We start from the raw sequence: 25635 nt of genomic DNA on the forward strand, positions 1-25635 counted from the left end.
GATAAAAAAAGTTTTTCCGCCATTATTCAATAAGAAAATGATTTAGCTTTAGTGAAATGTCCATTTTCTTTTGTCGAATCTTCGAAGTGTTCCAACTGGGATAAAAGGCCTGTTATATAAGAGTGCCCCTTGCGGTAGAAACTGCAACTAGGCTACTTCGAATCTACCCTATCTTTGCTTGCATGGTCTTATATTAACAATGGCCAAAAAACTGACGGTATTATTTCGCTGTCCATTCTGTTGCGCTGTAATTTATCCAAGAACCTTGTATGGTTCTTTAATTTATTATTGAGGTGATTTGTTATTGTGTGCTGAGTCGCATTGTACCGTGAGCATTCCGAACTTATTTCATTTCAATACATCATCGACGTGAATGTAGTTTCCATCTTGAATTACGAGATCTTTGTCACTGCTGTGCCGATGTTTTTGTTGACGATTGAACTTATTTGAAGACTGAATGATTGATTGCGTGGAAACCATGAGTCTTATTACGGGAATTTTCTCGGATTCGTCAGAAAGGAATTCCGTGGATACCCTGTGCAGACTTTGCATGAAGAATAATGATAATTATTACGATATATTCTCATCAAACCTAGCAAGCAAAATGACTGTGAAGGATGCCCTAAATGATTTAGTTGGTTTACAAGTGAGTGGCTAGTTACATTTTTATCGATTTTCTATATCATTGTTCTTATTTTATTTCTTGTTGCGAACATATTTTTAAAGGTAATTAGGAAATCTCGTAACGTTGCGTGTCAATTGCCATTTAAAGGTTGCTGTGGAAGATGGCCTGCCCGCCAACATGTGTCCATTGTGTTTGAAAAAGCTCAAGGAATTCAGTGATTTTAAAAGAATTTGTTTGGAATCGGACGAAGAACTAAGAAAGTGTTCGTCCAGAAATTACTTCAGGGTGAGTGCTATTCATTTATTTCCCCATTGGAAGCCCTGGTGCATGATTAGGAGTGTATAAAGTGACAGTCTCAGGTTTTAAAATTCAGGTTGTAATTAGTCGATAGGAGTGAAAATCTTGGAGCAATTATAAATTTGCGGACTCAACGGGTTGATGCAAAAATTTGAAATAAATTAATTAGTTAGATAAAGTAATTGATTAATCGCTTAATGTCACAGGTGACAGAATGTTATGTTTTGTGACCGCAAAAATGCTAGTATAAATCCATAATAACTAAAACATTATCTATTAAAGACATCTTTTGTAGTACTAATGATTATAATTTTGGTTGTGCATCAAGCCAACATAAAACGTGTTTCACATCAGAAACATGTCAATCATGTTTATACAAGAACACAGGGATTTCACATCATGCAAAGTAACCTGTATTGTACACACTATTTCGACAATGCTTGTAGTTTCTTGTAGGCGATATAAGGCACGTGTGCATAATAAAGATAAATAAAAATGTTCACATGTTAAATACTAATATTAGAATAATCATTCAAAAAACTGAAGTCCAAAGATAAATTACTAAATGAATAAACTAAAACACAACAATCACGTCAAGGCTTTCATTGTATTACTGAAGGGACACACATTTCACACTCAACACTGCAGGGATTAAGCACAGGTTAAATAATACCAATATTGATACTTTTTTCTCCACAAGGAAAGACTTAACCACAACTTCTCAATCATCTTATAACCCACGCCAACACAATCCAGCAATGATTGATTTTCTATGTTAAAATGTTGCGTATGGATGGCGAGAATTCTCGTCATTTTTTTCCCGAAGGTTCCGGACGGATGACGAAGATTCTCGTCATTTAGGCGCATCAACCTAAACAATTTTAAAGCGTACAATACGTATTTGTTAGTATGTTTTCAGCTGTTGTTCGTTATTCATAATGAATTGATGCATCATAACGTTTGATTTGGTAAAGTTATATTCTAAACATAAGCTTTTTAACCATGTTAAAACCTAAGGCATTACGCCCTAATCTTCTATATTATTTCTACTCTATAGATACCTTTTTCTCTACTTATACGCAACCAAACTACAATTGCGGTACCAAAATGCACAGAATTTATCAAAGAACATACGACAACATATCTTACTTCCTAAATATTGCTATTGTTTCCTAAAATTGGTTTTTAAATAATAATAAAAAAACATGGTAAATATTCCTGACATTAATGGTACACAAACTGATACCTTTGTTCATTTGAAACAATATCTCGCATTCTTTGAATAACTTTTATCAAAATGCGGCTGATTCCACATTCAAGACTCCTGTTGATACGTTATAAACAATATGTTTGTTGTCAAGGGATCAGGAGAATCTCTTTATGGCTCAGTCCAGCAGTCATGCTAGGGCAGGAACTCCACAGTCTCAAAAGAGTTGGTGTTAATTTCTCTGCAGAGGGGCAATGAAGAGGGTGCAGCTGATGTAAAGTTGGAGTCTTGTGATGATACAACGGACTGCATTCAAGATGCGACTCAAGGCACCTCACGGGTCGAATGCTCAGTCCAAACAACTGAAGTATATATTCCTGTGACCAGCTGCCAATCGCCCAGAGCCAATATGTTGGTAAGTGTTATTCTGACCTTTAGGTTTGGATATTTTGTGGTCATATGACAAAAGTTGGTGTTCCCAGCATATGTTTGCATTTCCACGGGGAGTCTCTCTCAATTGCATGGCTTTCCATTGTACAATACGAGGCAAAAAGCTAAACCATGATTAACTATTTACACCTAACTCAATCCTAGTTGTATCACACCGCTAATATTTTCACAGAATAGTTGCTTATCACATGGAGTAGGTTTATGATGAACTATCTCAAGTCAACCTTCAGAGCAATAGTCTTAGCTAAAGCACTACTGAACAAGGGATTACCCAGGATCATAGCTGGAGGGGGCAAGCAATGGTCGTTTTTTTTTACATTTAAGCATGGAAGAAGTGAATGAAACCAAAATTTTAAGGAAATTACAACAGCCCTTTATTTAATAAATATATAGTGCCGTTTTGGTTAACCTCTGACTCATTGGTACGAACCGACAGGCCAAACGGTGTTGGGTGTGGGTATTTGGCTTACAGGACGTAAAAGTAAAAAAAATTCATCGGGAGGAAAAATCTGAAAACTTGAAAAAGTCGATTAGTTTTCAAGATATATCGACTTGAATTAACATGTGAACCTCGTGGGACTAAAACTTTATGGCTTTTATACGGTTTTATAAATGTCTCAGGAACATGATATTCAATGGACATGAACTAGATTTTTTGGTATGGTTGCTATTGCGATACATTGATATTTAGATTTTCTTATGATTTTTTGAAGGGTTCCAAAGCTTTTCTTATGGGAAAAATTTAGGAATTTTTTTGACCAACTTGCAATGATCGTACGACAAATTCCTTGAAATATATGGTGGAGGATTTTTTGATTGCTTTTTTGGCTATCTTGGAATTTTCATATGTTGAAACAATTCCGAGAAATAAACGATTTCGATTTTACCTTGTCGTGATGGGCGACTTTTCAAACTCGGATTTCGGCGTTGAGACATGTGCCATATGAAAATTTGGAGTCTCCATGAAATACCATGTAGGGTGCTTTGCACCCTAACAAACTACCCTATTTTCCCTGTAACCCTCTTGGTTAATTCATAATAAAATTCCGAAAAATATCCTGCACGTGAAAAATCATTATCAGGTCATTTCATGTCAAATCAAACAATATTTTAACCAAATATCACCCACTGACTCGGATTTTCATTAATCTTGCCATGGCCATACATTCTGGTTTAGTTAGAAATTGTGTACAATTTTAGTCTCCAATTGTTAATGAAATATAAGCGATTGAAATTTGGGCATGACCCCTTAAGGGCCACAACGTGCAACGTATGGTGATTTTTATTTTCATCCATAACTCCATTCCTGTGAGATGAAAATGCATGATTTTTTTTCTAAAGCTAAGTGGTTCCATAATGATCCCACGATTATCATTAAATATTCTCTGCATGAAGTAATTCAGCTGCAAAAAAATAAAGTTTACAAAAAAATCTCGCTTGCACCATTTTTCATTCTCAGCATTCACAGGGAAAGGCCATGCAAATACAGACTCATGGTTCAGTTTAAAGTAATCATTAATGTATGAGCAAAGATCCTGATAAAAAAAATCGTGAGTCCGGCATTCCTTTTCGTAAAATAAAATACTTGTTCATGGTCATGGGAAAAAAAGGCTCTTTTTCAAGGCACATAGATATTACACAATTTAGAGGAGATATAAGCTTATACTCATGATTTAACAATATTGGAGCATCTCACTTTAGTGTATGCTACTGGCTGTTAGAGTAGGAAACACACAAGCAACCATGTGAATGTACTCCCCAACGTACTGCTAATTTCGTGCTTTCGGGACAATTTACTTTGATTCTCCCTCGGGCTACATAATTGCCTGACTAATTCCATGTCATAGCTGCTGCTGTCAAAGTAGGAATCACTTATCACACTCTTCTTCAGTAGTTTAACTGCAACTCTCTCTAGCTGCTATATCATCTAGCTTTTCCAGCCAAAATAACTTATATAGGAGAAGGAGCAGCATTTGCAGAAACAGGTTTTTTTTTCTGAGCACCTACAGTTCTTTTTTCTGGCTTCGATTGGCAGATCTGGCTTCACAGTGGGGTAGCTAGGAATTTCGTTTCGGGGATCCAAAACCAGTCACTGAGCTTGAACATTTTAATTATCATTAATGTTATCATTGTGACTTTATTGAGTGACACCCAGCACTTCTCTTCTAGTTGCATGTGAAGGAGGAGGATGAAGACCCCCTCAGAGAAGGTGATTATCCAATTGGGCACACAACAGCTCCAGGTGGAATTTCAAGCAATGTGTTAGACCCCCTGGCAACGCATGAATTGGTGAGTGAACACACTTGCTGTGTTTGGCACATTTTTGTTACGATGCAAATCCTATCATCGGCTGGACCTTCCCTATGCCACTCGGCAAAAGCATACAGCCTTTTTCCTCATTTGATAAAACATGAACTACAGTGCAGCCGGCAAGAGAGAACCAGAACGACGTCATACGGACTTTTTCTCAGCATTCATTCGTAACCGTCGTGTTTTCGCGCGCTTGATAATTTTCACTTTTCATTTGATCGCGAAATATAGATATCGTCATTTAAAAATCTAAAATCGTGAAATGCGTACTCCAGGAGTAATAATCTTTCGATTTAGGCAATGAAAAAATAATAGGAAACCACCCTATTCATTGTTCAGCATCCTCCCCATTATCCGTGCTAATGATGGGGAGAGATAGCACGAATAATCCAAATTTTCACTTCAATATCATTTAATTGTCATAATTCATGTAAATCAAACGATGAAATAATATTTATGCACATCGTCTGTTATTTTAGATAGCTTTCTGGAATCATTTAGAGCTTTCTTTTCCAGACTGCGATCTTTTTAGACGGGAAAACGTGATTGTACTCGCATTCCTACTTCTCGCTGTCGTACCTGCTTTCCAAAAACCACGCATACATGACAACAAGATCGCGGATTCCGAAGAGTGGTCAACATTAATGCTTCAAAACCACTGTGCAACGTCGGAAAACTACGCTGTCGGGAAACTACGCCGCGTAAGTGCGTCTCGCACAAGTTGTCCGGGATGTAACTGCTGCGCGATGCGGATCACCACGATGCTAGGAGTACAGGAATACGGAAGTCCTGTGAAGGCAACGGGCACACAATCACGCCATCGTGCAGCAGCGGTTATAGGAAACCATGACTTTTGGTAATTTGTCTACGCAAGCTAGTGCCTGAACATGGCTCATGCTATTTGTATTTGCTCTACCCATGCTGCCTTCACTTCTACTATTCCCTTTCTCTCCACTTTGGCTTTGACTCGTCACCTCATAAAAATGCCCGATTGTGACAAAAACTCCGGTTCCCATGGGCCGTATTCAACCACATGCGAAGCCCTGGCAATAATTTTGAATTTGCGTGTGAAATATACAATTAAAGATCGTTAATAACAAGTTTCCTAATTTATGATCGGTTAAACATTGAAGAATCTTTAATAATTAAATCAAGAGTTTTTTTCCCGCTGCTGATCGTCAACACGTCAGACGTCCAAGTAGACGTAAAACATAGATAAAATAAATTCAATTGATTCAGCTTTAACTTTGTGAAAATCCATGTTGAAATGAAAATGTACAACCATGGTAACTTTTCACAGGAAAAATTTATTTTGCTGCAAGCAGAGGTGGTTTGGCAATTGTAGAACTTCTGATAACAAAGAGGGCAAATATTAATGCTCAAGATTCTAACGGAAATAAGCCCTTACATATTGCCGCAGATAACGGGCATAGAAGTATTATAGACTTTTTCCTCAGGTGGCACGGGGATGAGCTAAGCATTAACGATAAAGGTAATAGTGATTGGACTATGCTACACTACGCTGCTGACAAAGGTAATCCAGAAGTTGTCAAGTTTCTAATAGAGAAAGGAGCAGATATTGATGCTAAAAGTACAGACATCAAAGCCCACTTGATAATGACGCCTCAGCGTCGAAACACGTCGTACAAATAAATTTTTCCTGTGAAAAGTTACTAAGGTTGTACATTTTCATTTCATAAATAAAATAATTCCATTTTACGAGGGGAAATCTAATTGAAACAATAAATCTGGTGTAGCCTAACATTAAAATGCTAATACCCTGGTGCTTTTGCGTAATTTTAATTTTTTTAAAGATCTTGGAAAAGTGAGAAACTCATGCACGGATAAACCACATCCGGATAATCAGGAGTCTACCGCACATAATAGCCAAATAAGTGCATTCGGCCACACAGAACTCTCACCTTTGCTCACTGTCCAGTGACTGGGACAACCAAAGTGTGAACCTCATGCACTGATAAACCACAGCCGGATAATCAGGAGTCTACCGCAATTATTGAGTCAAATGAGTGCATTCGGCCACACTGAACGCTCACTTCTTCTCACTGTCCTGTGACTGGGAAAACCAGGAAAATTGGGGATTATCAGTGAATTTTTTAGTTCCTGGAAGTACGCCTGAATTATTCATTACCTGGAATTTCTACATATTTTTTTGCCTGTTCAACGCCCATTTTCTCACCTGAAATGTGTTTGTTGTTACTTTAATTTGGGTAGCTTTGTAGAATTTTTATAGCCACATCTAAATGTGGAATGTCACATGAGACAACAAAATCGAAATGTCTTGCCCTCTTTTGACTCGAGTCTGATTCATAAACGCGAAGAAAATAATGCCAGGTGACGTCAACATCTATTTATGGGGTCGAATCAGATTTTTGGCTTGCATTGAATAAATATTAATAATGTCTGTATATTGGGAACGTAAAATAATACATAAATATAATATTATTTAAAGGTACCGGCAGTCCTTGACTTTCGTACATTCCAAATTTACACCTTTTACTTAACTTTCGTAAGCAAAATTCGGACTTTCGAACATATGTCTGTAATTTTTTTAAATTCCCACCATGTTTACCGTGCAACCCAACATTTAACTGTTTCATATGGCAGTATATGCGGACAATACAAATGTATACGATTAAGGGTAGTGCTGACTATAATCCAGGTGATTTTTTTTAGGAAGGCATTGGTATAGGCTCCTTCATCAAGAGGAGAAGAAAGCTGTAGTTCAGCCTTCATTACACATTCAGCAATGATATTGCACGAAATATCATCGAAATTCGGTATGTCTTTTGTCTGTTATGAATAACATGCAAAATATTCGTGATCCCGAGATATGATGAGTACGATACGAGATACCATTCAAAGAGAGCATTCCACCAAAAGAGAGATCTGCTTACAGCGGGAAACTTAAATATGGAAGTAAAGAAACAATTTGTAAGAACTTACATTTGGAGTATGCTCCTTAGGATTATGACTTGTTTGTAACCCCATGTTCCTGTGCTATGAATTGATGAACTTTTGTTCAAAACTAAATAAAAAGACATTATTTCTATTTTCTTTTCAAAAAAAGGTCACCCCCAACAAAAAAACACTTTTACCATATTAATGTATAAGGCGAAAAAATCATTTTGGAGAATTTTTTATTTAGATTACAAATTAAAATATGATGATGCAATTTTATAACACTTGTGTATTAACACACATCTGTGCAATGGCAAAGCGAAGGGGGGTCCGCACCAATCCCCACCACCAAAATACAAAACACAATACTTATCTTCATACAACATTGAAATTGATGGCAGTTGGCAAACAAAGAATTGAAAAATCATGAATTTACAAGAGAATTCTTTGACAAATGAAGTCATTTTGAACATAAAAAGTGTTAAAAGTAGTTTAAAACCCTCTGCTTAGAACCCCATTTTTCACAAATTGTCGGAGATTAATGTACAAGTTTTGAGTAGTGAGGTCTTTTTTTCTGGTAAAAGAATAAATGACAAAAGAGCTCGGAAATTCCACCTGACATTACTTAAATTACGTACAGTGGAACCTCGTTAAAGCGAGTACGGGCTATAGCAAGACTCCCGCTATTACGAGAGATAGCTGATGCGCCTTCGATTGACCCTATAATAAGCATGTTAAAAAATTCGTTTTAACGAGGCCCTGTTGGTGGCTATATTGGCTAATATTTGCCCCACCTCCGGTAAAGCGACAATTCGCTATAGCGAGTGAATATTGGTGCACCGTGGTGTCTCGTTTTATCGAGGTTGCACTGTATTTTCTGAAACTTGACTTTAGGAAATCTTCCAGTTTCTTCAATAAACTGAAAACCCGAGTAAAATTAAATAGAAATTCCATATCATCACGTCATCCTGCTGATTCAGTTATCTCTTTTTTACTATTGTTGGATTTAATTTTTAGCTGTTCATAATTATTTACAAGTTCCGGAGTAAATGGATATTCAACTTTGGGAGATGTCCATTACTGAGCGAAGAACTCGATCAAGAACATGGTACGGACAGGCAATGAATTGTAGCTTTTCTAGCTTCTTTCTATCAAACTCTGAATAACTAATGGCAACTCCATTCTTTCTTCCAGTATTCACATTTGTAGTGTCAGCAACAATCATCTTTACACTTTTCCATAAATTTTTGCATTTGTCTCGATTGTAATTTCCATTATTTTTTTAGTTTAACAATTTTTCTAATTGTAGCATTTTGTTCATTTTCCGTTTTATTATAATGGCTTCTTTAATAGTGGACCTGTAAATACCCGATTTCGAAGGCATATCCACATTAATCCCATCTTGAAATAACTTTTTACAAACTGCTTATCCTTTACTGGTTGATAAATTTAAAAATTTTACTAATTTTGTTGCAGTTTTGGTTTGCTGTACTTCTTATATGTGCTTGTGGATCCTTCTTCTTCAGACTCTTTATATTCACTCTCAGTCTGGTACACAAGCTGGCATTATTGTTGCACTTGCTATTTAGGAAGTAGATGCCAAAGGCATTTTTCTTCTTTTGGATGGATGGATAGATTCATTACTTGCTGCCTTTTCAGCTACTTCTCCTTTACTCTCAATCTGTGGATGATATAACTTTCTAACCTCACTGCACAGCCGTTCACCATTATCTTTTGTTATGTCAAATACTTCACTCAAAGAATAGTATTTTCCTCGCTTTATATATTCATCATAATTTTTAGCTCATGTTCTAGTTTTGATTGTACTACTTGATTTGATAAAGTTAGGAAATTTAATTTCTTTTGCTTCTAACTTGTAACTTCTTCCATAATTTCTTTTACTTGCTCCTTCCTTCCTTTGATAGATGTTCCAAGTTTTAGATAAGGCCATTGATAAGGCCAAAAACTTGGATTTTCAGTGGTACCCTGCTGTTCTTTTCCATTGACTGTTATTCTAGTGGGACAGTTCTTCTTTTTCCTATGTGAGTCTTGCAATTGAGTGAGATTCTTCTCCCAGATCTTCTTGTTCCTTTCAATAGAAGTTGCACTTACCTTATGAGACATTATGATTTCAAATTGCAGTTGGAGACTTGGGACAACTCAATAAGAAATTAAGAATAAGAATATCACAAACGTATTCAGTTATACAGTTAAAAATTGAAAACAAAAGAATGTTCTAGAACTTTCTGGACACTTCTATTAAGTAATATAAAATACAATACTGTCCTAGATGACTTCCGAGAGTCTTACAAACATCCAGACTACTCTATAGAGTTGCATCATAGAGATTGAGATCTTTTTAGAATGTTTGACAAGACTAGAAAGAACAGGGATGTACCCTTATATGACTGAAATTCTAATTAGAAATTTCTTGTTGGGGGTGACTTTTTTATAAAATAGAACAAAACTAAGACTTCTGACATTATTTTTGGGCAAAAGTTCATCCTTTTTGTGACACAGGAAATCAAATTTTGTACAAAAAGTCATAACCCTAAATTGCTCCTATATGGAAGTGAGGCATGGACAATTACAGCAGCACTGAGGCCTTCAAAATGTGGAGCCATAGAAGAAGAATGTTCTAGAACTTTCTGGACACTTCTATTAAGTAATATAAAATGCAATACTGTCCTAGATGACTTCCGAGAGTCTCACAAACATCCAGACTACTCTATAGAGTTGCATCATACAGATTGAGATCTTTTTAGAATGTTTGACAAGACTCTAGAAAGAACAGGGATGTACCCTTATATGACTGAAATTCTAATTAGCAATTTCTTGTTGGGGGTGACTTTTTTATAAAATGGAACAAAACTAAGACTTCTGACGTTATTTTTTGGCAAAAGTTCATCCTTTTTGTGACACAGGAAATCAAATTTTGTGCAAAAAGTCATAACCCTAAATTGCTCCTATATGGAAGTGAGGCATGGACAATTACAGCAGCACTGAGGCCTTCAAAATGTGGAGCCATAGAAGAATGATAACAGTCAAATGGATAGACCAAGTTAGTAATGAGGAAGCTCTTAAGAAGAGTAGTGTTGAGATCATGTGCCAATCAGTGACATTTAGTATATATTTTACTTGGGGGTACAATGGTTTTCTCAACTTTCACATTGGTTTTGTTTCTGTATTCTCCACAGAAAAACAGAGTAATGGCTGTTCAAACTGGAAGAAAAAGGACACAGTCCCAAATTCTCCATATGAACACAGGCAAAGGTCAGCGGAAGAAGCAGGGCCGTGATGAGGAAAATAATGAAATTTCACGTTTGAGAATTCAGGAAGGCGAAGAGAGGATAGCAGAGTTGAAGAAAGAGAGGGAGGAGTACAAAGCACAGTTCCTTCAACTTTCGTCTAATTTGGCAGAGATCGTCAAGGTAAACCTTGAGATGCACAAGATGCTGGCAGAAAACCATGGATCAGTGAGTCGTGGCTCAGCACAGACTAATGGTGAGCAATGCTTTGATTTTAAGTATAGATTTGGACGTTATCATGTAATTTCCTCTTATTTCGAATTTATTGTGATACAGGCGGTCCTCGACTTTCGTACAATTCGCACTTACGTACGTTCAAAATTGACACCTTTTACATGACTTCCGTACGCTAAATTCCGACTTTCGGACGTTGGTCTGTATTTTTTAAATTCCCGCTATGCTTACCGCGCATCCCAACTTTCAATTTTTTCAAATGGCAGTATATGCGAACGATGCGAATAATACGAACGTATACAATGAAGGGCATTGTTGGTAGTTGACTCTAATCTAAATTATTTATTTGGGAGAGAGACTGCCTGCTATAGGCTCCTTCATCAAGAGAAGAAGAAAGCCTTCATTGGAGAGATTTTTCAATAATGTTGACTAGACATCATCAAATAGCTTTCAATAAAACTAGTAAGTTCTTCTTTCGAATTGTGTTTTTTTCGTTTGAGTGCTGTATAATTCAAGTACAACTTCAGCAACGATATTGCACGAAATATCGCCCGAATTCCGTTTGTCTTTTGTCTCTTTTCAATAACATGCGAAATATACGCGATCACGAATGTCACCTGCCGATTGTCGAATTTTGGTGTGAAAATTAAAAGGTATCCAGAGTGCGGGTTCAACAATTACATTTTGTTATGCTTCTTGTCTTTTTATTTTTAGTGGACGTAATAAGTAGAACGTAACTTAAACGGCAAGAGGAAGTTTCACTCGATAGCCAACGGAGTTCTTGTTTTTTTTCTTTTACTTACAGTTTCTGCGTATTTTCAAAAGAAATTATATGATTTGAGGAATATTAATTAACATACTATTAAAATTTAGTGAATTGAAATAAAATCCGTGAAAAAAAGGTTTTAGTGCGTACATTCCGCTCTTTTGGAACATAACCCCTAATTAGTATGGAAGTCAATGGTTCAACTTTCGTACAAGTTTTCGGGAACGCATTGTGTACGAAAGTCGAGGACCGCCTGTACTTCAGTGTATTTGCTATGTTGGTAGAGTATTCTATTGTTGCAATTTTTATGCTATTCTTTCACAAATGGTGACGGGACTGCTTATGGATACTGCTTATGGCCAAATTTATTTTGATGTATCTTTAGCTGCTGTAGAAGGCACTGAAGGTAATAAGGGATGGATGGTGGCTGTTGAAATGAAATATATATTTTTATGATAAGCGCAAGGCCGTGATGGGATTCTTATAATTTTAGGTTCGTGTGTTGTGCTGCCTACAGGCAACATTTCTAACGTCATCAGCATTTCTGGTGAGTAAAAATATCTGAAGTTGCTGTTATAATATCTTCACTTATTTCGTATAATTTATGTGCCCACTCTCTACCGTCACAGGTGCAGCACTTCAGGGGAAAGAAGTACCAATGGAAGTGCTATCATTACCATTTAATGATGATGACGGTAAGGAATGTTTAATAGTGGAGAAGAATTTGTTGCAATGGTGGGTGCAAAGGTATGTACTGATTTGCATGAAATGTTTTTTTCATTCCAGAATTTGATTTGGCAGAGCCAAGAGTGGAAATCATTGAAAATGCTGAGCGTATTCATGGTGAGTCGCATTAAATATTATTGATTGGGTGTATTTATAGATTTCTTGTAATATTTCTGCATTTAATCGAAGATAATAATAACTGCCTCCAATTTTATTTTTTCCTTCTTTCTCTTTAGGTTGTGTTGCTAATAACGCATCAAAGGAACCGGAGGTGGGCTCCCTCAGCGATGACAAGACTGAAGTAAGCGTAAATCTCTATTGCCGCTTCGAAGATCACAATTAAATCTATCATGCTACAATTATTAATCATGCCTTTCAGATTTACATGGGTCACAACGTCTGGCTCAGCACGGAGCGGTGGAATGGCGTCCGCAGTAACACGGACGATTCTAAATTTGTTAAGGACTTAGCATTTGCCATTTATGGACAAAAGTTGGAGAATATGAGTGTCACTGGAAGGAAGTGTCCGTGGAAGGATATTCCTCCCAAAGAAGCAATGAATCCTTCGAAGCTTGCTGTGATAAAAGGTATGCGTTTGTACGCCATTTTAGTGGCAGCCGAATCTTTGCATAAATAGGTGTAATAGTACCCATGATAAAAAGAAGAACACAATGGTAATTTCCACACTTTTAATGTCACAACTCATCAACCGACCATGGTTTCAACACGTAAGTGTCATTTTCAAGGTGAAAAACCCAGTACTCTCTCAGTATATATACCCAGGCCAAGGTAGGAGGTGGGGGCATATGGAATTAGGTGTGGGGGAGTGGGAGGGGAAACGGTTTTGGTGAACAAGTGAGCGAAGGACGAGAACACATCGAGTGGGTCTGAGTGAAGGTCAGGGTTTTGACGTCATGGGGATATATTTTAAGAAAGGAGAGTCGGTACAAAATAAAACATCATTACAAAGTCCATCCGGGCTATTGGCAATTTAGAATTTTTCCATAAAATCTAGTTTTAGCCCTTTGTCAATACAATGTAAAATATGTATGTCAAAATTGCTAAAATGGTTAACAGAGGCATTAATGATTAGCGAAACAAGATTTCCCGTCATTGTATACAAAACTTCTTCTATGTTCCTTCACTCTGTCTTTGAACCTTCTTTCAGTCTGACCAACATAACAAATTCCACAACCGTCACATTTTAATTTGTACACTCCAGTTCTGTCCATTCGATCGTATTTGTCCTGAGAATTAAATAAAATCTTGTAAAATTTTGTACGTAATAGTACGGTGCGTGTGTAATGTAAAAGGTTATGTCCTTGCTTTAGAGAGAGTTTGGTTATGGAGGTAGTGTTAGTCTTCTTGGTTAGGGGCTGCATTAGAGTGCTCAAGAGGCCTGTGTTAGCTCATGGGCTGTTGGGATTGCTCTTGATGCCCAAACAATAGCACTGGAATCACTGGACCTGAACTGCAGATTGGACAGAGATGACTTGTTAACAATTGGGTGGTCTCCTATTATTTTTCAATTGCCTAAATCGAAAGATTATTACTCATGGAGTATGCATTTTACGCTTTATTTTTTTTAAATGACGATATCTATTTTTTGCGATTAAATGAAAAGTGAAAATTTTCAAGCACCCGAAAACGCAACGGCTGAGTATGGATGCTGGGAAAAGCCTGTGTGACGTCATTCTGGTTCCCGCTGACACCGCGTGAGGTGATCTTGGGGTGAGGATATGTGTGCCGCTGTGATGCAGGCTGCTAGCAGGTAGCGCTTGGCTTAAATAAGGACTATTAATACCCCTTTAAACGAAGAAAACTTTCCAACCATAGGCAGTTTTAATAGGTGATTATTAAGACATGTTTCCCTGAGCTCTGTGCCTCATGCATGCATTGGTAACCTCAGACGATATATAACTCCTATCCTCTCGTGTAGAAACTAGGTCCCTGTGACGTCACGTGGAGTGGCATCCCATGGGCGCCAATCTGGCCTTTTTCAAATGAGGATAAAATTTGACCCTTGCCATTCGTCTAAACCGGTATTTCAAAAACCAAATAATTTGTGTATTATGAATACACTAATGGTGACTAACGAATCGCAATCAATGCCTTCCGTTTTCTTTGATGAAGGAAACTACCCTATTGGGTGGTCTCCTATTATTTTTCAATTGCCTAAATCGAAAGATTATTACTCATGGAGTATGCATTTTACGCTTTATATTTTTTAAATGACGATATCTATTTTTTGCGATTATGTGAAAAGTGAAAATTTTCAAGCACCCGAAAACGCAACGGCTGGGTATGGATGCTGGGAAAAGCCTGTGTGACGTCATTCTGGTTCCCGCTGACACCGCGTGAGGTGATCTTGGGGTGAGGATATGTGTGCCGCTGTGATGCAGGCTGCTAGCAGGTAGCGCTTGGCTTAAATAAGGACTATTAATACCCCTTTAAACGAAGGAAACTTTCTGACCATAGGCAGTTTTAATAGCTGATTATTAAGAGAGATTCCCTGAGCTCTGTGCCTCATGCAATCATTGGTAATCTCAGACGATTATGAACTCCTATATACTCACATAGAAACTAGGTCCCTGTGACGTCACACGGAGTGGCATCGCATGGGCGCCAATCAGGCCTTTTTCAAGTGAGGTTATAATTTACCGTTGCCATTCGTCTAAACCGGTATTTCTAAAACCAAATAATTTGTATATTATTAATACACTTGTGGTGGGCAACGTATCGCAATCAATGCCTTTCGTTTTCTTTGATGAAGGAAACTACTCTATTTCAGGAGTTCCCAGGGTAGCTTTTTTTACTCATTGGAGTTCAATTTTATTTTCACATAGTGTGGATGTGTACTCTGTACTCTTGGTTTACAAAATGTTAATTTCAATCAGCCTCTTACATATCCAGCCTCTCGCACTTCCTCTAGCTCACATAATATCGAGCCATGTACATTGCCGTGAAATAAAATGATGAATCTGAAATGAGAATTTAAGTTAGCAAACTACAGCACCTCTCGATTATCCGAGCCAATGATGGGGAGAAATGGCACGAATAATCGGAAACACACGGATAATCCAAACTTTAACTTTTATTTTTTTTAAATGTTCATAATTAAGGTAAATCGAACAATTTATTATTATATACGCACATTTTCTGTTAGTTTAGATTGCTTTTCGGGTTCACTAAGAGCTTTCTTCACGAGACCGCGATCTTTTTAGCGATGATAACATGATTGTACTCATCTTCCTACTGGTCCATATAAGATCTGGAAGTATTACGCTTGGGAAAAGGAACACGGAGCTTCCGTGAATGCAGCTAGCACACGATGGCATCCGTTTTACGAAGGGGATTCTAACGGAAGTAATAAGCCCAGTGTATCCTAACATTAAAATGCAGTCATTCTGGTGATTTTGCGTCCCATTTTATTTTTTATAAATATCGCGGAAAATATTGAGCGGGAGTGAAAGTCATGCACGGATAATCCACAACACGGGTATACAACAGCCGGATAATTGGGAGTCTGCTGTATTATAATTCCAAAACAATGAATTTGTTTCTAACTGTGTGATCATACATCAGTATAATTTCGTGCATAATGGCATCAATTGAACTTCAAATTATTAACTGTTATATTTAATTTATTTTCAGACTTCTATTTAAGAAAGGTGCAGAAGGATAATAACATGTTCTCTCTGCTCTGCAAGAGGAAAGATGGAAATTTAATGGTTGATGAAAAGAAAGTGAACAGAAATATATGTCAATGGATTGGAGAAAAAAGTGCCAACCTAGCCAAGAGGAAGAAGGCAGTGTAGCTTATGGAGAAATAAATTTTTGAAAGTTATCATTTTTTTATTTCCTCTTGCCTGACTGGTCTTGTAATCCACAGGTTTAATGTACGACTGGTTGATGTACAACAACCTGGAGATTTGGCCGAAATTATTTTTTTATTTCTAAAATTTATTCTTGCAAATTACATGACGATCACATACATTTTTTGTCGATGTGCTTTTATCACAACTTTCTTCTTTATTGTTTTTTGTAGCTTTATATTTTTTATTTTTCTGACCTACTAGATTAACTTGTTTATCCATTATGAATCTACCTGTAAATTTATACGTGTACGATGTGCGTGTAAATTTATAGGCAAACCTCTTTGTAGTGTACCTCCTTATCTCATAAAGCCTCCACTTATCATACCAAGGAGACACACCCTACATGGCGTAACTACCTCCGCAAATTGTACCGAGACAACTAGAGACCATTAATGCAGCCACAATTACGTACATGGAATGACATTCTGTACAATTAACGTTTCACACTTGGCGGTGAATTCTTCTCGGGTTTCCATCCGGGTGAGCTCCATTTCCATCGCTGCCGACGTTTCGATAGAATCCTTTTCTATCGTCATCAGGGCCGATGATGCCAGTAGGAAAGTGCCAGGTTTATATATCCTCGGTCGTTATGTTGGGTCGTTCTGATTGGCGGAGAAAGAGTACAGGTTTTACTGTCCTGACATTTTTTTAAGCTTTGTAGAATTTCAATCAATTTTCCAGGCTTAATAGCTATTAAGTTAGAAAATACAAGATAATAAGGCTACAAGTCTGGATTATTGCTATTTTTAATGCTAAAATTTTCTTCAAAAATTGCTGTAGTGTAACTTTTTTGTGGGTTTTAGTGTAACTTCAATAATCTTTCTTGAAAATCACCTCCAATATTCTTCCCTGATCCATTTTCCCTCTCAATCTTTCAAAAGGATCATTTAGCTCTTTTTCCCATGCCTCCTTTTTCCTTTTTTGGCCACACCAGCAATGCTGGCAGTGATCAGGTGGCGGCATTATGAACTATTGTCATCATGGTAATGCATATTCAGATGATGACCTAAGTGATGATATTGGTTGTGTAAACAGTGCATCGGTACTTAAAAAACATGACCTCTTGTTGAGTTTAGACAGACTTTTTGGAGATCGAATTTGTTTTCCCATAGTTCATATTTGTAAACTTTGCTTGGATTGTTAGAATAATTATCAGTAGATATGATGTGATATGATGGTAAAGAGAATTATATCGAAGGTATAGTTACCTATTGCATGAATATATCGTTAAAATGTGGGCTAAAATAATTCAAGGCTTTTTCTCTGTCAAATAAAATGGGAAAATGTTGAATGAGAGTGTTTAAGGAATTTTTATTTTGTAGAAAAAAAAATCTGAGGAAATTTCCTAATTTGGATGTACTGTGGCTTTAGAAATCATAGTTTTAGTAACTTTTCTGTTAAAACAGTTGTAATTTTCCTGTTCATTCATGATGTATGTGTTGATGTTAACTTTCAGCCTACTTTTACCACAAATGGATACCTAAATGAGAATTGGACAGTGGCCTGTGTGTCTACGAAGGAGGAAGTAGGTGAGTGCTCTTGAAGGTTTGCATAAGACTCTTTTACATCGATAGCTGGTGAGAACTTATTGAGAAGGATGAAACATCTTAATTAGCCATCCATCTGTACTTTCTTCAGTTTATGTGCCAGTTGAAAAGAGGAAGGATTTATCAAGACTTACTCTTGTGTAGTTGTCTATTGGTTTTCTAATGATCTTCTGATGAAAAAGAATTTCCTTCTGCTGGTTTTTGGACTATTTTCTCCAATTGTTTGAAAATCTTTCTTTATTTTTCAGGAAAATTAAGTAATTTTGGGAGTCAAAGATTCATATTTTTTATTTTATTTTAGCCAACATTTTACATTCTAGACTGATTTATAGAAAGAAAGTAACGCTATTGTTATAGTTATTTGCAAGGTTAACCCTTAGAGTGCGGGGACATTTTAATGTATACGTTTTGTATGCTGACTGTCGCATTTACCTAAAATTTTGATAGTTACCTGTAAATCCTACACTTTTATAGTTTCCGTAAGGATTGCAAAAGCCTGTGTGACACTTTCCAATTTTTTGGCCAATGAATTGGCCTGCAATATTGTAAAAAATATTGGGCGTGACGTACCGTACAACACGTATCAATATTTACGCCAATATAGGCCATAACAGTGTTCAAACGTTCCCCTAGCGAACGCCATTGTATTTCGATGATTTTACGTTGTATAAGCATTTGTGTGATTTGTATGCTTCAATCAACAGTGCAATAACTTCCTTCATCCACATTTTCAGAATATTCAAGCGAATTCTCAGAGCAAAACCAATATTTTCTCTATTGGGAACAAAAATTGCAATTACAAACACCTTTTTTTCACTTGCATAACTATAAATCAATTGAAGCTACTACCTTCCCATCAAGCAAACCAATTTCTCTAGCTACCACTTGGCTTTTAACAATAAGGTCAACAAGTTCATGTCTGTCTTTGATGTTTAAAATGTATAATTCTTTTACAGGGCTACCAGCTCTTGACCAAGTGCCTCTGCGAACAACATCAACTTCATATGTGCTGGCCGAAAGGAATATAAAGATCGATCCAGGTGATTACTTTATTGTTCCCTCTGCCTCAGAGAGACTCATGGAATCCAAGAGCGAAGTATCCAGTTTAGGGGAAGGAGGGAATGTGACCGATGGAGAGCTGGAAAAATGTGTTGCCCTGAACGGTAATAAGTAGAGATACGTGAAAATCACACTTTGGTTTTCATTTTATCGCACTTTCAATAACTGTTTATCGCATTTTGTAGCATCTATTTTTTTTATTTTCATAATGGGTAGATGACGATAAGATGTAGTGAAACACAGTTACATGACAAAATACAGACAGATTTTAAATAATCATGTTGTAGAACAATAATAAATTAAGGAATATAAGACATAGTGGCGGAGGTGTAGCTTGCCCCCGCCCACTTGTAGTTCGCGGCCACCTAGAGTCCCAGCCAACTAGCAGCTGGCCAATCGCTTACATGCTTTAAGCAGTGAGTGTAAGCGGAGCATTTAAACTGCACTCGGCACAAAATTTACGAATTTTGCCGTCGAACAGGCAAATTTGTGTAAAAATATCATAAAAGTCCAGTCATCGCATCTATGTCACATTTATTTGCGCACATCGCATCTATATCGCATTTATCACATTTGCGATTTTCACGCATCTCTAGTAATAGGATAACATTTTGCTCAATTCATAACGATGACCAATGTTGTTCGAAAATCATTCCAGAATCTGACATCAGTGGAGATGGAGGCGCAATGACTGTTGCTGCTGGTGGAGGTGATGCACTACACATCACAGATAGCCTTAGGACCGCCGGAGTCAGTGAAAATGGAATAAGGGGCACAGAGGCAGTCGTGGGAGGCGAAGAAGAGAAGAGTTTTTGCTTGAAAGAAAACCCTGGGAACAGTTGCGGTTTTAATGGAAATTTATATCATTGCTTCAACTGCAGAGATGTGTTCAACACCAAAAATGATCTCGTCAAACACATGGGAATCTGTTTATGTGGCAGCGATTTGGATGTTGGTGCGGGATCGTCCAAGGGACAAGATAAGCCTCTCAAAAACGTTGCGTCTAGTGAGGAAAGAGACCGTTCATGTGAGCCCACCACCTCCAAGACTCTAAAAGGACAGAAGAGGAAGAGAAATGGGCTGAGGGAGAAAGGAAATGGTCCTCTTCTAAAGGGACAAGGTGACTCTGTCAAAACCGCTGTATCAATCGAAGAAAGTAGTGTTCCTTGTGAGCCCAACACGTGCGAGATTGCTGAGGGGTTGAGGAGGAAAGGAAAAGGGGTGATGCAGAAAGGAAATGTGCATCATAAGGGAGGAATATTTGGAGGAATGGGGGAGAAGAAAAGTGTGAGTAGAAGTTCCCTTGAAGGTGGAAAACCACGTGCACCCTCGAGGTCCTCCTCTGGTGTTGGAAAAGGGCGCAATCTCGTGGGTGCGAGCGGAGGAGAGATGCTTCATTCGTGCAGTGTGTGCTGCAAGGTTTTTACGCAGGGCAGCATCCTCGAGAAGCACATGCGTACCCACTCGGAAGATAGACCTTATTCGTGCAGTGAATGCGACAAGTCCTTCTCTCAGAGGTCAATCCTCACCAATCATATGCGTAAGCATGCCGTGGAGAAACCTTTTTCATGCAGTGATTGCGCAAAGGCCTTCTCCTCAAAGGGCAACCTCGTCATGCATTTGCGAACCCACTCGGGAGAGAAACCCTATGCTTGTAGCGTTTGCGGCAAGTCTTTCAACGCGAGCAACAACCTCACCAAACACATGCGCACGCACGAGGGGAAGAATCCTCACACGTGCGGAGAATGCTCAAAATCCTTTCCCACCGCGAGCCGGTTCATCGCGCACGTCCGTTCGCATTCGAGAGAGAAGTGTTTCGACTGCGGCATCTGCGGCAAGTTCTTCACTCGCAGCCACACGCTCAACTGTCACTTACGAACCCACACGGGAGAAAAACCGTATTCGTGCGACGATTGCGCAAAGTCTTTCGCCACGAAGACCAACCTCACGAGACACGTGCTCACGCACAGCGGAGAGAGGCCTTTTTCGTGCGGCGATTGCGAAAAGTCTTTTGCCTTGAGGGGCAACCTCGTCATACACTTGCGTAGCCACACGGGAGAAAAACCCTACTCTTGTAGAATTTGCGGCAAGTCCTTCAACGCGAGCAACAACCTCACCAAACACATGCGTACCCACACGTAAGGGAAACTATTTTCACGGATTGTATGCCACAAGTGCTCCACTCGCAGTTGCCCATACTTGTCTAAAAGAGAACAAAAGGAAGTGAAAGTTGAGCAAATATTTTCATCTTTGCAGGGGTGCAAAAAGGTTCAACTTTGCAAATAATTGTAGCAACAGCGCACCTTTCTTTCTATAAACCAGTCTGTAATGTGCAATGTTGGCTGAAATAGAATAAAATATGAATCTTTGACTCCCAAAATTACTAAGTTTTAAAGAACCATAAAGAAAACTTCTGAAACCGTTGGAGAAAATAGTCCAAAAACCAGTGGAAGAAAATTCTTTTTCATCAGAAGATACCGTATTTCTCTAAATGTAGTCCCCCTCTGAATATAGTCCCCCCCCCTAATTTTGAGGCTTAAGTTTCAGGAAAAGTTGGAAAAATTCGTTTGAACATAGTCCCCCCTTTACTTTTACCACAGGCATTTTTGGAAAAAAAGAGGGGACTATTCTGACAAACACGGCAATTAGAAAACCAATAGACAACTACACTAGTCTTGATAAATCTTCCCCCTTTACAAGAGGCATATAAACTGAAGAAAGTACAGATGGATGGCTAATTGAGGTGTTTCGTCCTTCTCATAAAGTTCACACCAGCCATCAATATAAAAGTCTTATGCAAACCTTCGAGAACACTCACCCACTTCCTCCTCTGTAGAAACACGGGCTTTTGTCCAATTCTCATTCAGATCTCCATTTGTGGTAAAAGTAGGCTGATAGCTAACATCAACACGTACATCACGAATGAACAGGGAAATTACAACTGTTGGAGCAGAAAATTTAATTAAACTGATTTCTAAAGCTGTATTACATCCAAATTAGGAAAATTCCTCAGATTTGTTTAACAAAATATAAATTCCCTGAGCACTCTCATTCAACATTTTTCCATGTTGTTTGTAACGATATATTCATGCGATAACCATTCCGTTGATATGATTCTTTTTACCATATATCATCCACTAATAGTTAATTATTCTAACAATCCATGCAGAGTGTAAAAATATGAATCATGCCGACACTAATACGATCTCCCAATGGAAAATTCAGCAATGCACAGAGAAGGAAAGGGCACTCAAATTATTATAAGCTTAAAACAGGTTATAATTTCCAAGCACAAAATGAAAATCAAAATTTTGGATCAGTGTCATCTTTTTGGAAAATAACGCATGTGGATTTCAAAACCACATTACAATCAAATTTGGAAATTTCCTCGGAATGTTTTTGTGCAAAAGAAACTCTTTCAACACGTTCATGCGTGCAGTCTTTCACTCATATTTATACCCTCAACTGACACACGCTAACGCATGCAGGAGAGAAAACTTATTCTGGCAATGAATGTGAACACCTTCTCTCCATAAAGAGCTACAAAAACAAGAGATAAACCTTAATTTCGTGGCATTCCCTGCAAGTTTTTCACGCAGACTTCTTTTCTAAAGAGGCGCATGCAAACATACACTGTTTAATCTTGATTTTGTCTAACCTATTGCAGTTAATTTGTCTTCATACTATTTAATAACGGTTTCCGGGAGACAATTTTGGTTTAAATGCACGAAATTGTGTCCTTTTGTTTAAAACAGTATACATATTGGGCTCCCACACACAGCTGAAAACCTTAAAATCGTGAATTTAGTCTACCGTGAAAATACCCGGACGTATCAATGAATTTCATCATGAAACCTTTTGGAAAAACTCTCAAACTTGATTGTAGTATGACAATCGACAGGTCAAGGGAAAGGTCGACGTTTCGATCATGTCTTAAGGCCGAGGCACGTGCAGACACTCCACGCATTTATGCGCGCATGTATTCGAACCGCAATTATTGGTCCGTGCGCCATGACGACACACTTAACTTAAGCCTGTGATTGCAAGACCCCTAATCATGGGAATTTTATAATTTAGTCAAAGTGGGAAGCCGGAATTGTTGTGAATGATAGATGTGACTTGTGTAATTGAATGTCCAAATAAATTTATCTTGACATTCATTATCAAGAGAAAAATAAATTATTCAAATTTCTCTTATTTTAAGTTTTTCGCTCAGTCCTTTTCTAAAGAGGCACATGCAGACGATCACAGTTTATTCTTTTTTGTCTTATCTATTGGAGTTAATTGGTCTTCGTACTATTTATTAGTGATTTCCAGGAGAAAATTTTGGTTTAAATGGACCAAATTGTGTCCTTTTGTTGTAAACAATGTAATTGTTGTGAATGATAGCTGTGACTTATGTAATGTGAATATAAATTAATTTTGCTATATATTTCCTAGGGTAAAATAAATTATTCTAATTTTTCTAATTGCAATTTTTTTACTAATGGAAAACCATTGAAATTTGAAAGTGGAAGCCATCTTACTAACGCATTCTTGAACCCTTTCGCTGCTGTTCAATCTCGGAAAACCTACTCCTCACATGCGGCGAAAATGTTAAAATGCCTTTCGTGTGACCATGGAGCAGGTACTTCCAGGATGGGTGTGTACACCCTCCGAAGGGTCGCTATAATCCGGGACCCTTTTCCTCGACGAGCTAACCCACTCTAGCTAGCCAACCGAGCTAACCCACCGTCTCATCGACTAGCCTACCAGCCGGGATCGAAAAGTGACCGCTCTGACTGCAATTTGAAAAACAATTAATCTATCCTATCATCAAACAATTATTGTTTTCATTGCACTCTTGCCAATCAAGCAATGAAAGTACATATTTGAACCGTATATCTGCAATGAAAGTTAACAATTTTGTTAACTTCGCTAAGAAAGTGGCTGCGGGCCACCGGAATATGGTCATTTTAGCAAAGTTAACAAAATCGTTATTTTTCATTGCCTGAAACACGATTCAAAAGACGTACTTGATCGCTTGATCGGAAGGAGTGCAATGAAAACAATCATTCTTCGATGATCGGATTAAGTGATTGATTTTCAAATTGCATTCAGAGTGGTCACTTTTCGGGAGGTAGGCTGCCTGCTCGTAGGGTCGATGAGACGGTCCTGCGTGGGTGAGCTGGTCGAGGATTCCGGGTCCCGGATTAGGGACCCTTGGAAGTGCTTCGGCAAAAGTGCTGACCGCATGGTAGGGAGGAAGAAATAGTACGTCCACAGCAGTGAAAGGGTTAAAACTTTCCAGTTAATAATTTTCTCTTTAAATGTCAATTTTATGATAATGTACAATTGACAAAAAAGTGATAACTTTATTGACCTTTTTAAATTGTTGCTGCACTAATATATATATAGTTTCATTATAGTTTTATTGTAGGTTAATCTTTGCATCTCTATTATCATGCAGTGATCTATGACAACAAGACACGATAGGTATCTATTGTTGATTCGTAAAGTTTGGATCCGAAATTAATTTATATTTTCAATAAAAACGAATGCCTATTGATGCACTTTCAATGAAATATATACGTGGGCATTTCGTTCACTTTTATATTAACTGCAATACCCTATGTGAGCGTCTGAGAATGGGGTTTATAATGAAAATACCTCTCCTACCTTCGTAAGTACTCTTGAGGGCATCAGACAGCAACGACGAAATAGAAAAAGCACATTGCTACTATATTTTAGAAGAATATAAATGGCATCACTTAACTCCTCTCACTCATTGACGTCGTTACCGGTGCACAAAACATCCCGTAAAATTAATGCTGAATTTACTTCACCATACTAACCAAACACCGTACGGGACTTCAAGATAGATTTTCATTATTACTATTATTATCGTCTTGTTGTTGTAAAACAAATCACAATTAACCAAGTCAGCCTAAAAAAACTTAGTCAGACATTGTTACCGCTTTAACCCTATTGGTGATATCCTTCTTCCTCGGATATTGTCTAGAAATGCGGACGGTATTTTCGTAAAATGTAGCAACTATGAAAAAAAATCAATACAAAGTTATTTTCTTACATATCCATAAGAAGTTTTTTAATCCATTACCGGCCGAGTAAAGAAATACTTGAAAATATATAATTTTTTCTTTTCAATTGACCTAATAAAATGCTAAATAAGGTAAATTGAAAATTTGGGCCTTCAAAAAAATTTGCTTATGGTAAAAAAAAAAAATGTTGCGTTTTCGCAACGTTGGCCGAATCCGGTATCTGTATGCAGTTATGCAACCCGCATTACAATACATTGCCGCCTCATAGGAATATGCTGTTTTTACTGTCGGATATAATCCTATACCTTTTTATGCCACGTATATGACC

At 37.6% G+C, this 25635-nt stretch overlaps 1 protein-coding gene across 3 annotated transcripts; it reads left to right on the forward strand.

Moving 5' to 3' along the window:
• The first annotated feature begins 211 nt into the window (after positions 1-211).
• On the forward strand, positions 212-23736 carry LOC124170210 (zinc finger protein 551-like). Of its 3 annotated transcripts, XM_046548910.1 has the most exons (11): positions 212-646; positions 773-910; positions 2374-2544; positions 4749-4868; positions 11006-11312; positions 12550-12603; positions 12686-12751; positions 12843-12899; positions 13019-13083; positions 13162-13369; positions 16437-16629. In XM_046548910.1, exons 1-11 carry the CDS (start codon positions 458-460, stop codon positions 16598-16600), a joined length of 1539 nt encoding a protein of 512 aa, XP_046404866.1. In that variant the 5' UTR covers positions 212-457; the 3' UTR covers positions 16601-16629. The 3 variants fall into 3 exon arrangements, with proteins under 3 accessions (XP_046404866.1, XP_046404864.1, XP_046404865.1); XM_046548908.1 differs by lacking the exons at positions 11006-11312; positions 12550-12603; positions 12686-12751; ... (2 more) ...; positions 13162-13369; positions 16437-16629 and adding exons at positions 18117-18189; positions 19164-19370; positions 19925-23736; XM_046548909.1 differs by lacking the exons at positions 11006-11312; positions 12550-12603; positions 12686-12751; ... (2 more) ...; positions 13162-13369; positions 16437-16629 and adding exons at positions 18117-18189; positions 19164-19370; positions 19925-23736 and having other exon boundaries at positions 2377-2544.
• The last annotated feature ends 1899 nt before the right edge of the window (positions 23737-25635 follow it).

Source organism: Ischnura elegans, chromosome 13, assembly GCF_921293095.1.
Source record: "Ischnura elegans chromosome 13, ioIscEleg1.1, whole genome shotgun sequence".
Taxonomy (NCBI): Eukaryota; Metazoa; Arthropoda; class Insecta; order Odonata; family Coenagrionidae; genus Ischnura; species Ischnura elegans.

Bases quoted from the DNA above. Each gene is read 5' to 3' on its own strand.
- LOC124170210 (XM_046548908.1), top strand. From the start codon at position 458: ATGATTGATTGCGTGGAAACCATGAGTCTTATTACGGGAATTTTCTCG. The intron at 2,545-4,748 runs GTAAGTGTTATT...CTTCTCTTCTAG, and splicing joins CGCCCAGAGCCAATATGTTG to TTGCATGTGAAGGAGGAGGA. The intron at 18,190-19,163 runs GTGAGTGCTCTT...ATTCTTTTACAG, and splicing joins GTCTACGAAGGAGGAAGTAG to GGCTACCAGCTCTTGACCAA.